Consider the following 12,603-nt stretch of genomic DNA (forward strand, 5'->3'; position numbering starts at 1 on the left):
ATTGACTGGCTCTCATCAAGCTGCCCACTCAAGAAAAAAACGTCAAACTGTAACCAGTGCCTGCAACCTGGATCAGGTTGTCAGTCAACCTACCAGGGTAGTTACAAACAGCACAGGAATTAAATCATCAACATGTATTGGTCACATCTTTACTAATGCTGCAGAAATTTGCTTTAAAGCAGTATCTAAATCCATAGGATATAGTGATCACAATATAGTAGCCATATCTAGGAATACCAAAGTTCATACAATAAGTTGTGTAGTGATTCATATGTTGATGATGTAAAGAATATTTGCTGGTCTGTGGTGTGTAATGAGGAGCAACCAGACGCTGCACTTGACACATTTATGAAATGTCTTATTCCAGTTACTAATAAGCATGCACCCATTAAGAACATGACTGTAAAAACTGTTAAAACCCCTTGGATTAATGAGGAATTGAAAATTGTATGGTTGAGAGGGATGAGGCAAAAGGTATAGCAAATTAAGTCTGGCAGCCCAACTGATTGGCAGATGTACTGCAAATTTAAGAAATCATGTGACTAAGCTAAATAAAAAATAAATAAATAAACTATACTATGAAACAAAGATGAATGATAGTAAAAAGCTTTGGAGCACCTTAAATTACATTTTGGGGAAAAAAGCCAACACGGCTCCATCATTCATTGAATCAGATGGCTAATTTATCACAAAACCCACTGATATTGCCAACTACTTTTCATTACTTTTTCATTGGCAAGATAAACAAACTTCGGGATGACATGCCAGCAACAAATGCTGAAACTACACATCCAAGTATATCTGACAAAATTATGAAAGACAAGAATTGAACTTTTGAATTCCGTAAAGTCAGTGTGGAAGAGGTGAAAAAAGTATTGTCTATCAACAATAACAAGCCACTGGGGTCTGACAATCTGGATGGAAAATTACTGAGGATAATAGCGGACGATATCGCCACTCCTATTTGCCACATCTTCAATTTAAGCCTACTAGAAAGTATGTGCCCTCAGGCCTGGAGGGAAGCAAAAGTAATTCCGCTACCCAAGAATAGTAAAGCCCCCTTTACTGGCTCAAATAGCCAACCTATCAGTATGTTACCAACCCTTTAGTAAACTTTCAGCACGCATGCAGGGAAGGACACACAACAAGCACGGCACTTACGCAAATGACTGATGATTGGCTGAGAGAAATTGATGATAAAATGATTGTGGGGGCTGTCTTGTTAGAGTTCAGTGCAGCTTTTGACATTATCGATTATAGTCTGCTGCTGGAAAAACGTATGTTATGGCTTTACACCCCATGCTATAATGTGGATAAAGAGTTACTTGTCTAACAGAACACAGAGGGTGTTTTTTAATGGAAGCCTCTCAAACACAATCCAGGTAGAAGCAGGAATTCCCCAGGGTAGCTCTTTAGGCCCATTTTAAAAAGCAATCTTTACCAACGACATGCCACTGGCTTTGAGTAAGGCCAGTGTGTCTATGTATGCGGATGACTCAACACTATACATGATAGCTACTACAGCAACTGAAATGACTGAAACACTTAACAAAGCGCTGAAGTTAGTTTCTGAATGGGTAGCAAGAAATAAGTTGGTCCTAAATATTTCCAAAACTAAAAGCATTGTATTTTAGACAAATCATTCAATAAACCTCAACTACATCCCGTAATGAATAATGTGGAAATTGAGCAAGTTGAGGTGACTAAACTGCTGGGAGTTACCCTTGATTGTAAACTGTCATGGTCAAAACATATTGATACAACAGTAGCTAAGATGGGGAGAAGTCTGTCCATAATAAAGCATTGCTCTGCCTTCTTAACAACACTATCAACAAGGCAGGTCCTACAGGCCCTGGTTTTGTCACATCTGGACTACTGTTCAGTCGTATGGTCAGGTGCCACAAAGAGGGACTTGGGAAAATTGCAGTTGGCTCAGAACAGGGCAGCATGACTGGCCCTTAAAAGTACACGGAGATCTAACATTAATGATATGCATTTCAATCTCTCATGGCTCAAAGTGGAAGAGAGATTGACTTCCTCATGATTTGTTTTTACATTTACATTTACATTTAAGTCATTTAGCAGACGCTCTTATCCAGAGCGACTTACAAATTGGTGCATTCACCTTATGATATCCAGTGGAACAACCACTTTACAATAGTACATCTAACTCTTTTAAGGGGGGGGGGAGGTTAGAAGGATTACTTTATCCTATCCTAGGTATTCCTTAAAGAGGTGGGGTTTCAGGTGTCTCCGGAAGGTGGTGATTGACTCCGCTGACCTGGCGTCGTGAGGGAGTTTGTTCCACCATTGGGGTGCCAGAGCAGCGAACAGTTTTGACTGGGCTGAGCGGGAACTGTACTTCCTCAGAGGTAGGGAGGCGAGCAGGCCAGAGGTGGATGAACGCAGTGCCCTTGTTTGGGTGTAGGGCCTGATCAGAGCCTGAAGGTACGGAGGTGCCGTTCCCCTCACAGCTCCGTAGGCAAGCACCATGGTCTTGTAGCGGATGCGAGCTTCAACTGGAAGCCAGTGGAGAGAGCGGAGGAGCGGGGTGACGTGAGAGAACTTGGGAAAGTTGAACACCAGACGGGCTGCGGCGTTCTGGATGAGTTGTAGGGGTTTAATGGCACAGGCAGGGAGCCCAGCCAACAGTGAGTTGCAGTAATCCAGACGGGAGATGACAAGTGCCTGGATTAGGACCTGCGCCGCTTCCTGCGTGAGGCAGGGTCGTACTCTGCGAATGTTGTAGAGCATGAACCTACAGGAACGGGTCACCGCCTTGATGTTAGTTGAGAACGACAGGGTGTTGTCCAGGATCACGCCAAGGTTCTTAGCACTCTGGGAGGAGGACACAATGGAGTTGTCAACCGTGATGGCGAGATCATGGAACGGGCAGTCCTTCCCCGGGAGGAAGAGCAGCTCCGTCTTGCCGAGGTTCAGCTTGAGGTGGTGATCCGTCATCCACACTGATATGTCTGCCAGACATGCAGAGATGCGATTCACCACCTGGTTATCAGAGGGGGGAAAGGAGAAGATTAATTGTGTGTCGTCTGCATAGCAATGATAGGAGAGACCATGTGAGGATATGACAGAGCCAAGTGACTTGGTGTATAGCGAGAATAGGAGAGGGCCTAGAACAGAGCCCTGGGGGACACCAATGGTGAGAGCACGTGGTGCGGAGACAGATTCTCGCCACGCCACCTGGTAGGAGCGACCTGTCAGGTAAGACGCAATCCAAGCGTGGACCTTGCCGGAGATGACCAGCTCGGAGAGGGTGGAGAGGAGGATCTGATGGTTCACAGTATCAAAGGCAGCCGATAGGTCTAGAAGGATGAGAGCAGAGGAGAGAGAATTAGCTTTAGCAGTGCGGAGCGCCTCCGTGACACAGAGAAGAGCAGTCTCAGTTGAATGACTAGTCTTGAAACCTGACTGATTTGGATCAAGAAGGTCATTCTGAGAGAGATAGCAGGAGAGCTGGCCAAGGACGGCACGTTCAAGAGTTTTGGAGAGAAAAGAAAGAAGGGATACTGGTCTGTAGTTATTGACATCGGAGGGATCGAGTGTAGGTTTTTTCAGAAGCGGTGCAACTCTCGCTCTCTTGAAGACGGAAGGGACGTAGCCAGCGGTCAAGGATGAGTTGATGAGCGAGGTGAGGTAAAGGGAGAAGGTCTCCGGAAATGGTCTGGAGAAGAGAGGAGGGGATAGGGTCAAGCGGGCAGGTTGTTGGGCGGCCGGCCGTCACAAGACGCGAGATTTCATCTGGAGAGAGAGGGGAGAAAGAGGTCAAAGCACAGGGTAGGGCAGTGTGAGCAGAACCAGCGGTGTCGTTTGACTTAGCAAACGAGGATCGGATGTCGTCGACCTTCTTTTCAAAATGGTTGACGAAGTCATCCGCAGAGAGGGAGGAGGGGGAGGAGGATTCAGGAGGGAGGAGAAGGTGGCAAAGAGCTTCCTAGGGTTAGAGGCAGATGCTTGGAATTTAGAGTGGTAGAAATTGGCTTTAGCAGCAGAGACAGAAGAGGAGAATGTAGAGAGGAGGGAGTGAAAGGATGCCAGGTCCGCAGGGAGGCGAGTTTTCCTCCATTTCCGCTCGGCTGCCCGGAGCCCTGTTCTGTGAGCTCGCAATGAGTCGTCGAGCCACGGAGCAGGAGGGGAGGACCGAGCCGGCCTGGAGGATAGGGGACATAGAGAGTCAAAGGATGCAGAAAGGGAGGAGAGGAGGGTTGAGGAGGCAGAATCAGGAGATAGGTTGGAGAAGGTTTGAGCAGAGGGAAGAGATGATAGGATGGAAGAGGAGAGAGTAGCGGGGGAGAGAGAGCGAAGGTTGGGACGGCGCGATACCATCCGAGTAGGGGCAGTGTGGGAAGTGTTGGATGAGAGCGAGAGGGAAAAGGATACAAGGTAGTGGTCGGAGACTTGGAGGGGAGTTGCAATGAGATTAGTGGAAGAACAGCATCTAGTAAAGATGAGGTCAAGCGTATTGCCTGCCTTGTGAGTAGGGGGGGAAGGTGAGAGGGTGAGGTCAAAAGAGGAGAGGAGTGGAAAGAAGGAGGCAGAGAGGAATGAGTCAAAAGTCAAAGGAATGAGTTTTTGTAAGAAGTGTTGACAAGCTGAAGGTACCGAGCTGTCTGTTTTAAAATACTAGCACTCGGACACTCATGCATACCCCACAAGACATGCCACCAGAGGTCTCTTCACAGTCCCCAAGTCCAGAACAGACTATGGGAGGCGTACAGTACTACATAGAGCCATGACTGCATGGAACTCTATTCCACATCAGGTAACTGATGCAAGCAGTAGAATCATATTTAAAAAGCAGGTAAGAATACAACTCAAGGAACAGCAGGGACTATGAAGTAACACAAGCACAGGCACAGACACATGCATACAAACACATGATAACATACGCACTATACACACACATACGCATGGATTTTGCGTTGTAGATATGGCTTTGGCAGAAGCTAATGGGGATCCATAATAAATACAAATATAGCACGCTTGGGGTTTGCCAAAAGGCACCTAAAGGACCATGTGAAACAACAAGATTTTCTGGTCTGATGAAACCAAGCTTGAACTCGTTGGCCTGCATGCCAAATGTCACGTCTGGAGGAAACCTGGCACCATGCCTACGGTGAAGAATGGTGGTGGCAGCATCATGCTGTCGGGATGTTTTTCAGCGGCAGGGACTGGGAGACTAGTCAGGATCGAGGGAAAGATGAACGGAGCAAAGTACATAGAGATCCTTGATGAAAATCTGCTCCAGAGCGCTCAGGACCTCAGACTGGGGCAAATGTTCACTTTCCAATAGGACGACGACACTAAGCACACAGCCAAGACAACGCAGGAGTGGCTTCAGGCCAAGTCTCTGAATGTCCTTGAGCGGCCCAGCTAGAGCCAGGACTTTAACCCGATTTGAACATCTCTGGAGAGACCTGAAAATAGCCTGACAGAGCTTGAGAATATCTGCAGAGGAGAATGGGAGAAACTCCCCAAATACATGTGTCCCAAGCTTGTAGCGTCACACCCTAGAGGACTCGAGGCTGTAATCGCTGCCAAAGCTGCTTCGACAATGTACTGAGTAAAGGGTCTGAATACTTATGTAAATGTGATATTTGCTAAAAAAATGTAAAGCCTTTTTGCTTTTTCATTATGGGGTTTGTGTGTAGATTGATGGGGGGGACTGTTTAATCAATTTTAGAATAAGACTGTATTGTAACAATGTGGAAAAAGTCAAGGGGTCTGAATACTTTCCGAATGCACTGTACATTTCACCTGTTTTAATAGTTGCATTTGAAAATGTCAAGTACTCATGAGTAATCGAATACAAACCTTGAGTTAGGCGTGAGTACTCGATTCTAGTCTCGAGTGTAAGATGACAAAAACCTTGTATACTGGAGTTAAACAACTCTTCCTTTTTGTGCCTTGCAGGAACAACATCGAAAATGATCAAGCTTAGGGAGGAGCCCAGCGACTATGCAGACCAGTCCAGAGGGAAGAGTCCGGTCAACAACAGCACACTGGTCCCGGTCAAAGGCATCAACAACCTAGGAAACACCTGCTTCTTTAACGCAGTTATGCAGGTGCGGTCATTATGCGATTGGTTTGTATACCGTAAACATTGTGTCACTGGTGAGGCTGCTTATGAAATGCAACCATAGGGATAAGGTCATGTCGAAGAGAGTCTTTACCAATGGTGTAATGAAAGTCATTGCATACCTTACAGAACTATTTATAACCTGTCAGAAATATCCAGATCAACTAGCCCATGTCAGCTAACATTTTCTAATGTTTGAGTCACTCAAATATCACATGAATAAACATTAGACATGGCAAAATGTATAGAATTGCAAGAAAATGAGCTTTAAAACGGCAAAATGTTCTCTGCAACCCATAACAAAATGTGTAGAATTGCTGGAAATAAGCTTTAAACCTGCAACATTTTTTCTCCCCCAACTAAGACAGGTGTCATAAACGGGGCTTGTGCCCATAGAAATAGATGTGGCGTGGGAAGCCCTGGTCTAGGGAACGGTGTACTGTAAACATGGCGGCTGGTCAAACTGCCATGTCAAAATACCATAACATACCAGGCATCAGCAACACACATAAACAGGTTCTGCCATAATTTCATCGGTCATATTTTTTTATGTCTTTACAATACAGCTGTATAGGCAAGGACAAGTTATGCATATGTAGTACAAGGGTATTTTAAATGCATATGTGTGACTCATCTATCCACAGGGGAATAGGACTGGTATGGAACACATTCTCTATGTTGCAGTGCGTATTGGCTGTCTGTTCTTGGGGATTTGAAACTTACATTCCCTTCCCGTTTTCTGCCATTTTGTTAATCACCTTCTGGAGCTCTCTCGTGATTGAAACCAGACCGAACATTCTTTCTTTACACATTTTTTCCCCCTGTCTCTTTCTATTCTCATTGTCTCCTTCAAAATTGCAATTTTGCTGGTGAAACAACATAATTGTCAGAGAGAAAGCTCACACTGCTGAAGTCATTGTGTCTTTTCCATAGCAACTGTCTTCATTGCCAGGATGTGACAAAACAACTGTCGCTTGAAAGGGATGAAAGAGATGCTGCAGTAATATGATGGGACAATGGTGGCTCTGGGCAATCCTTTCTGTGTTTCAGTCACAGCTCATCGTTTCTTTGGAAAGGGCTTTTTTAGCATAATGGTATTTTAGGCTAACACCTGCCAGTTTCTTAGAATTAAGAAATTTCTTTGAATTGTAGACTTTCCAGGTTTTTTTTGCATTTGCAATATTTTTCAGTTTTAATATTTTTTTGTGAAGGGATGATGAAATAAAAAGGAAGAAGTGCAGGAAGATGTTAAATCATGATTATTCTAACTGATAAGAAATGATTCTGTCCTGTCCATACGGTGGGAAAACGATGATGACTAAATTAATGGTAAATCGTTAATAATAGCTGATTTCTGTCCATCAGAATCTGTCCCAGACTCACATGCTGAACGACCTGATACAGGATGTGAAGGCGAAGGGACACAAGCTGAAGATCTGCCCCCCTGCCGAGTCAAACGTGGTACGTTCCACCATAATCCGCTTGGTGTGGTCCAGTCCACCACTATAGTCTTTTACTCTACATGGCACAGGAAGTCACTTATTACTGTCAATATGGGTGGTTATTTTTATTATTAGCATACAGGCTATCGTAAATAACCCTTGAGTCATGTTGTAGCCCACCCCCCCCACGTCTCCAGTCATCTGTAGAATGCAGTCCAGCCCCTTCAGGCTGTCCATGGTAGTGCAACAATGTATGAAATACATGCCTTGTCTAACACTCATATGTTTTCTCGCTCGCTCTCTCATTTCCTGGGGTTGTCCTTCAGGGGGCGTTGACGGTGACTCTGCCCAGCCCAGAACCCCTGACCTCGGCCATGTTCCTCTTCCTACACAGCGTGAAGGAGTCTGGGAAGGGCTCTGTCAACCCTAAGATCCTTTTCAACCAGCTCTGCCAGAAGTAAGAGTCTACATTGTTCTGCATTTGTCTTTTGTTTTATTTTTTGGCCATCTCGCAGCATTGGTGTTGATGGTGCCGTAACCCAGTATAGGCTATTGTATAGCCATGGGTGTGGACTTAACCTACTTCCTATGGTGGTCCATGCTAAAATATATTTTATGAAAAGAACATATGAGGGCTGCCCTGTAGGGTGCCAGAGGAGGCACTGAAAGGTTGGCTAAAGCTTTCCTAATTATATTCTCTTTCATTGTGTACTAATGACAAACGTGATCACCAAGAGATATCAATAGATTTCGTTGCCATCAATTCTTCCTTACTTGAGTGATGGAATCGCCGCTGCGCAGATACATTGCCCTGTGGTTGCAGCGTTGGCGATGCATCAATGTTGGACACAGCCTCATATGCAGACAAGCTGCCCTGCTCCCAAGGATCGAGGTCAGCGTTCCCCAACTGGTCTGGCACTTCTCCATTGCCATGGCAACAGTCAACCACACAATACAGGCAGGGGCCACAGCTTTTACCTGCACTGTTGTCAAGCTGCCATGGCGACCACTTCAGAGAAGAGGTTGTCTCAACCTGCTGGACCCTACCAGCACCTGGTCCATCCAGTCTTCAGTCCACCCTGCTTCCCAGCGCTGCTCAACACTAAACCCATTAACACCAATGCACTCCACACAGAACGAACAGTAGACCTCACTGCACAAAATGGCTCTGATGCACTCTTCTTCCAGCTGCAATCAAAACAGCATGGCATGTCCTTGTTCTCTTTAACACACCGCACCACCTGTGATGGGGTTTGAACCTGAGCATGGTAAACCGGGCTGAGTGGCTGGCCCAGGCAGCCCTCCCAGTTTCATGGTGAAAGCTTATGAACACGGTCCCCTTTGAACATGCTGAACGGTTGGTTAGGTCTCTCTTTAAACGTGTGGTGAATGGTTGGTTGGCTCTTGTTGTTGGAACATGGTGAACGGCTGGTTTGGCCCAGGCTGGCTGTGGTGTGTGGAGCCTGTTGGGTTAGGTAGGACCGGGCTCTGTACAGTTGGCTGTGTCTGGGTGGGATGGGGAACGTTCGGGTGGCTGGAGCGCGGAGACTGTCGGCCGGCTGGGTGCCTCTGGCGTGTCCAAGTAGCCGGCCTTTCATCTGCCCAGGTGTGTGTGAGCAATGCCACCCCTCACCTGGTACCACCTCACCCTGCAGCGCACATGCACTCAGCCGGGCGTACACATAGGCACAACACGCATGCACGTGCACCAACACACGTTCACCCAGTAGAACTCATTTCATGCCCTTCCTCACGCTCACATGCACATGCCTTTTATTCAAACCCTTCTTCCATGCACACATTGACTCGACACATACAAATGCACATGCTTACACACCTCATTCCATGTTTCTACGCACACCTATGACCTGCCATCGCTCTCCCGTACTTCACAAACAAACTCTACATCTCTCTCCTCATTCTGTCTGTAACTGCATGTCAGTGGGGCAGGGTCAAGAGTCGCTCCTCTATACAGGGACATTCTCCTGATGCTGTTTATGATATTTCTCCTGCAGCGTGTTGACCTTCGGGATGGCAAAAGCCATATACACACTAGGCTGTGTGCATGTCCAATCCTCGTCTTTATTACCCGAGGTCTCGTAGCTCGGCGGCGTGTTGACGGCCCTGACCTAGGAATGTGCACCCTAGTGCTTAACAACACACAGTTTTGTTAAACTGGCTACTTGGATAGGACCCCACGGTGAGTGTTTCTCCTTGGTGTTTAAGGCAGATTGAGCCTAGTGTGTTGTGTTCACCCTTGACCAGCTGAGTCACTCCCTGCCTGGCCTGCCCTTCTGGCTGCCCCGCTATACCCAAAGCCAGGCCTCCTGTGCCAGCTGGACGTGTCAGGCTCGGACCAGCGCCAGGCCCAGTGGTTTTGAGGGTCAACACCACACACTGTTTCTGGTGCCAGTGAGAGACTCAGCTTGTACCCAAACCCGCCAACTGGGCCTATGCTGCTGCGGTGGGGGATGTGTGTATGGTGCACAAGAGGAAAAAGCGCTCCAATTTATTCAGATGTAAATTGTCATGACTTTGGGCCTGTCATTAAAGCTTAATCGAGAGAATCTTGCGTATGCTTACACAGGAACACTTTTACCCCCCATTTTCCTTACACTAGCATTCAGTTCAAGAATTATACATACACAATACGAACACACACACACACACACACACACACGCACACACACACACACACACACACACACACACACACACACACTTGCACAAATGCACTCTGCAAACACACACACACACACATACACACTGACTGACCTTCTTTCATGACTTGTAAGCTATTTCTACCGACCTGTGTGTAAGTCCAACGCATTAGGAAAATAGCAGGGTACAACAATGGGCCACATCTCTAGCAGGCAGCCACACAAAGGCACATGGCCACACAGGTCTGTACATGCACGGACGATCTCCTGCCGCTGAAGCATTGAAGAACAGGCATTCTCGCAGGGAAGGTCACATTCAGCTGGTCTCACAATGCCTGATAAATAATGTCCACAGAGCTGCAGCTGCCTATACAGGGCATTCATTCGATTTCTGATGTTACATATCACACTTTTGTCTGTCCTTGTGAGGAATAGTCTATATGGGAATGAATGAAAAGATTCAATGCACTCATACGTGTAGGGAGGTGGATAAAAAGCTGCATTCAATGATGTGAGTATGGCAGAAGAGCGAGACGTCGCTGAGAAATAGACCTACACTTATTAAAAGGAATGTCTTTTTAGAAATGATTTCTTGTGGCGCTGTGACTCTGTGAAATGTGATTACATATGAGCCAGGGTGTTCTGTAAGTCAGATAAGTGTTGATTTTTTATGTTAAAGATGTGTGTGTTTTTTTTAACATGGATAATAGATGAGTGTTTTTTTACATGCTTGTGCTGGATAGATAAGTGGCTTTTATTATGTGAACATGTGTGTCGATGTGAAAGCGACTCAATGTACACTACCGTTCAAAAGTTTGGGGGTCACTAAGAAATGTCCTTGTTTTTGAAAGAAAAGCGTATTTTTTGTCCATAACATCAAATTGATCAGAAATACAGTGTAGACATTGTTAATGTTGTAAATGACTATTGTAGCTGGAAATGGCATATTTTTAATGGAATATCTACATAGGCGTACGATATACGCTTTTCTTTCAAAAACAAGGACATTTCTAAGTGACCCCCAAACTTTTGAACGGTAGTGTACATTGAGTCGCTTTCACATCATCAGCAGCCCATTATCAGCAACCATCACTCCTGTGTTCCAAGGGCACGTTGTGTTAGCTAATCCAAGTTTATCATTTTAAAAGGCTAATTGATCATTAGAAAACCTTTTTTGCAATAATGTTAGCACAGCTGAAAACTGTTGTCCTGATTTAAAGAAGCAATAAAACTGGCCTTCTTTAGACTCGTTGAATATCTGGAGCATCAGCATTTGTGGATTCGATTTAGTCTCAAAATGGCCAGAAACAAAGACCTTTCTTCTGAAACTCGTCAGCCTATTCTTGTTCTGAGAAATGAAGGCTATTCCATGCGAGAAATTGCCAAGAAACTGAAGAACGCTGTGTACTACTCCCTTCACAGAACAGCGCAAACTGGCTCTAACCAGAATGGAAAGAGGAGTGGGATGCCTCTGGTGGCATTGTCATGGATATCATAAGGTGAATGCACCAATTTGTAAGTCGCTCTGGATAAGAGCGTCTGCTAAATGACTTAAATGTAAATGTAATGCTGGAGGGTCATGTCAGGATGAGTCTGCAGGAAGGGTACCACATGAGGGAGGAGGATGTCTTCCCTGTAACGCACAGCGTTGAGATTGCCTGCAATGACAACAAGCTCAGTCCGATGATTCTGTGACACACCGCCCCAGACACACCGCCACTCCACCTCCAAACTGATCCCGCTCCGGAGTACAGGCCTCGGTGTAACGTTCATTCCTTCGACGATAAACGCGAATCCGACCATCACCCCCGATGAGACAAAACCGCGACTCGTCAGTGAAGAGCACTTTTTGCAAGTCCTGTCTGGTCCAGTGACGGTGAGTTTGTGCCCATAGGCGACGTTGTTGCCGGTGATGTCTGGTGAGGACCTGCCTTATGCAGACAGTCTGAGCACTGATGGAGGGATTGTGCGTTCCTGGTGTAACTCGGGCAGTTGTTGTTGCCATGTTCATCCCGCAGGTGTGATGTTCGGATGTACCGATCCTGTGCAGGTGTTGTTTCACGTGGCCTGCCACTGTGAGGACGATCAGCTGTCCGTCCTGTCTCCCTGTAGCGCTGTCTTAAGCGTCTCACAGTACGGACATTGCAATTTATTGCCCGGTCCACATTTGCAGTTCTCATGCCTCGTTTCAGCATGCCTAAGGCACGTTCACGCAGATGAGCAGGGACCCTGGGCATCTTTCTTTTGGTGTTTTTCAGAGTCTGTAGAAAGGCCTCTTAGGTGTCCTAAGTTTTCAATTAACTGTGACCTTAATTGCCTACCATCTGTAAGCTGATAGTGTCTTAACGACTGTTTCACAGGTGCATGTTCATTAATTGTTTATGGGTCATTGAACAAGCATGGG

At 46.1% G+C, this 12,603-nt stretch overlaps 1 protein-coding gene across 1 annotated transcript in view; it reads left to right on the top strand.

The window, feature by feature from the left end:
* The window catches only part of LOC139564001 (ubiquitin carboxyl-terminal hydrolase 45-like), a 46,150-nt gene that overhangs the window by 21,063 nt on the left and 12,484 nt on the right, over nt 1–12,603 (top strand). The window contains exons 6-8 of the mRNA XM_071383118.1: nt 5,932–6,083; nt 7,463–7,558; nt 7,866–7,996. Coding sequence (XP_071239219.1) covers nt 5,932–6,083; nt 7,463–7,558; nt 7,866–7,996 — 379 coding nt within the window. The remainder of the gene's footprint in view (nt 1–5,931; nt 6,084–7,462; nt 7,559–7,865; nt 7,997–12,603) is intronic.

This window comes from Salvelinus alpinus, chromosome 35, assembly GCF_045679555.1.
Source record: "Salvelinus alpinus chromosome 35, SLU_Salpinus.1, whole genome shotgun sequence".
NCBI classification, from domain to species: domain Eukaryota; kingdom Metazoa; phylum Chordata; class Actinopteri; order Salmoniformes; family Salmonidae; genus Salvelinus; species Salvelinus alpinus.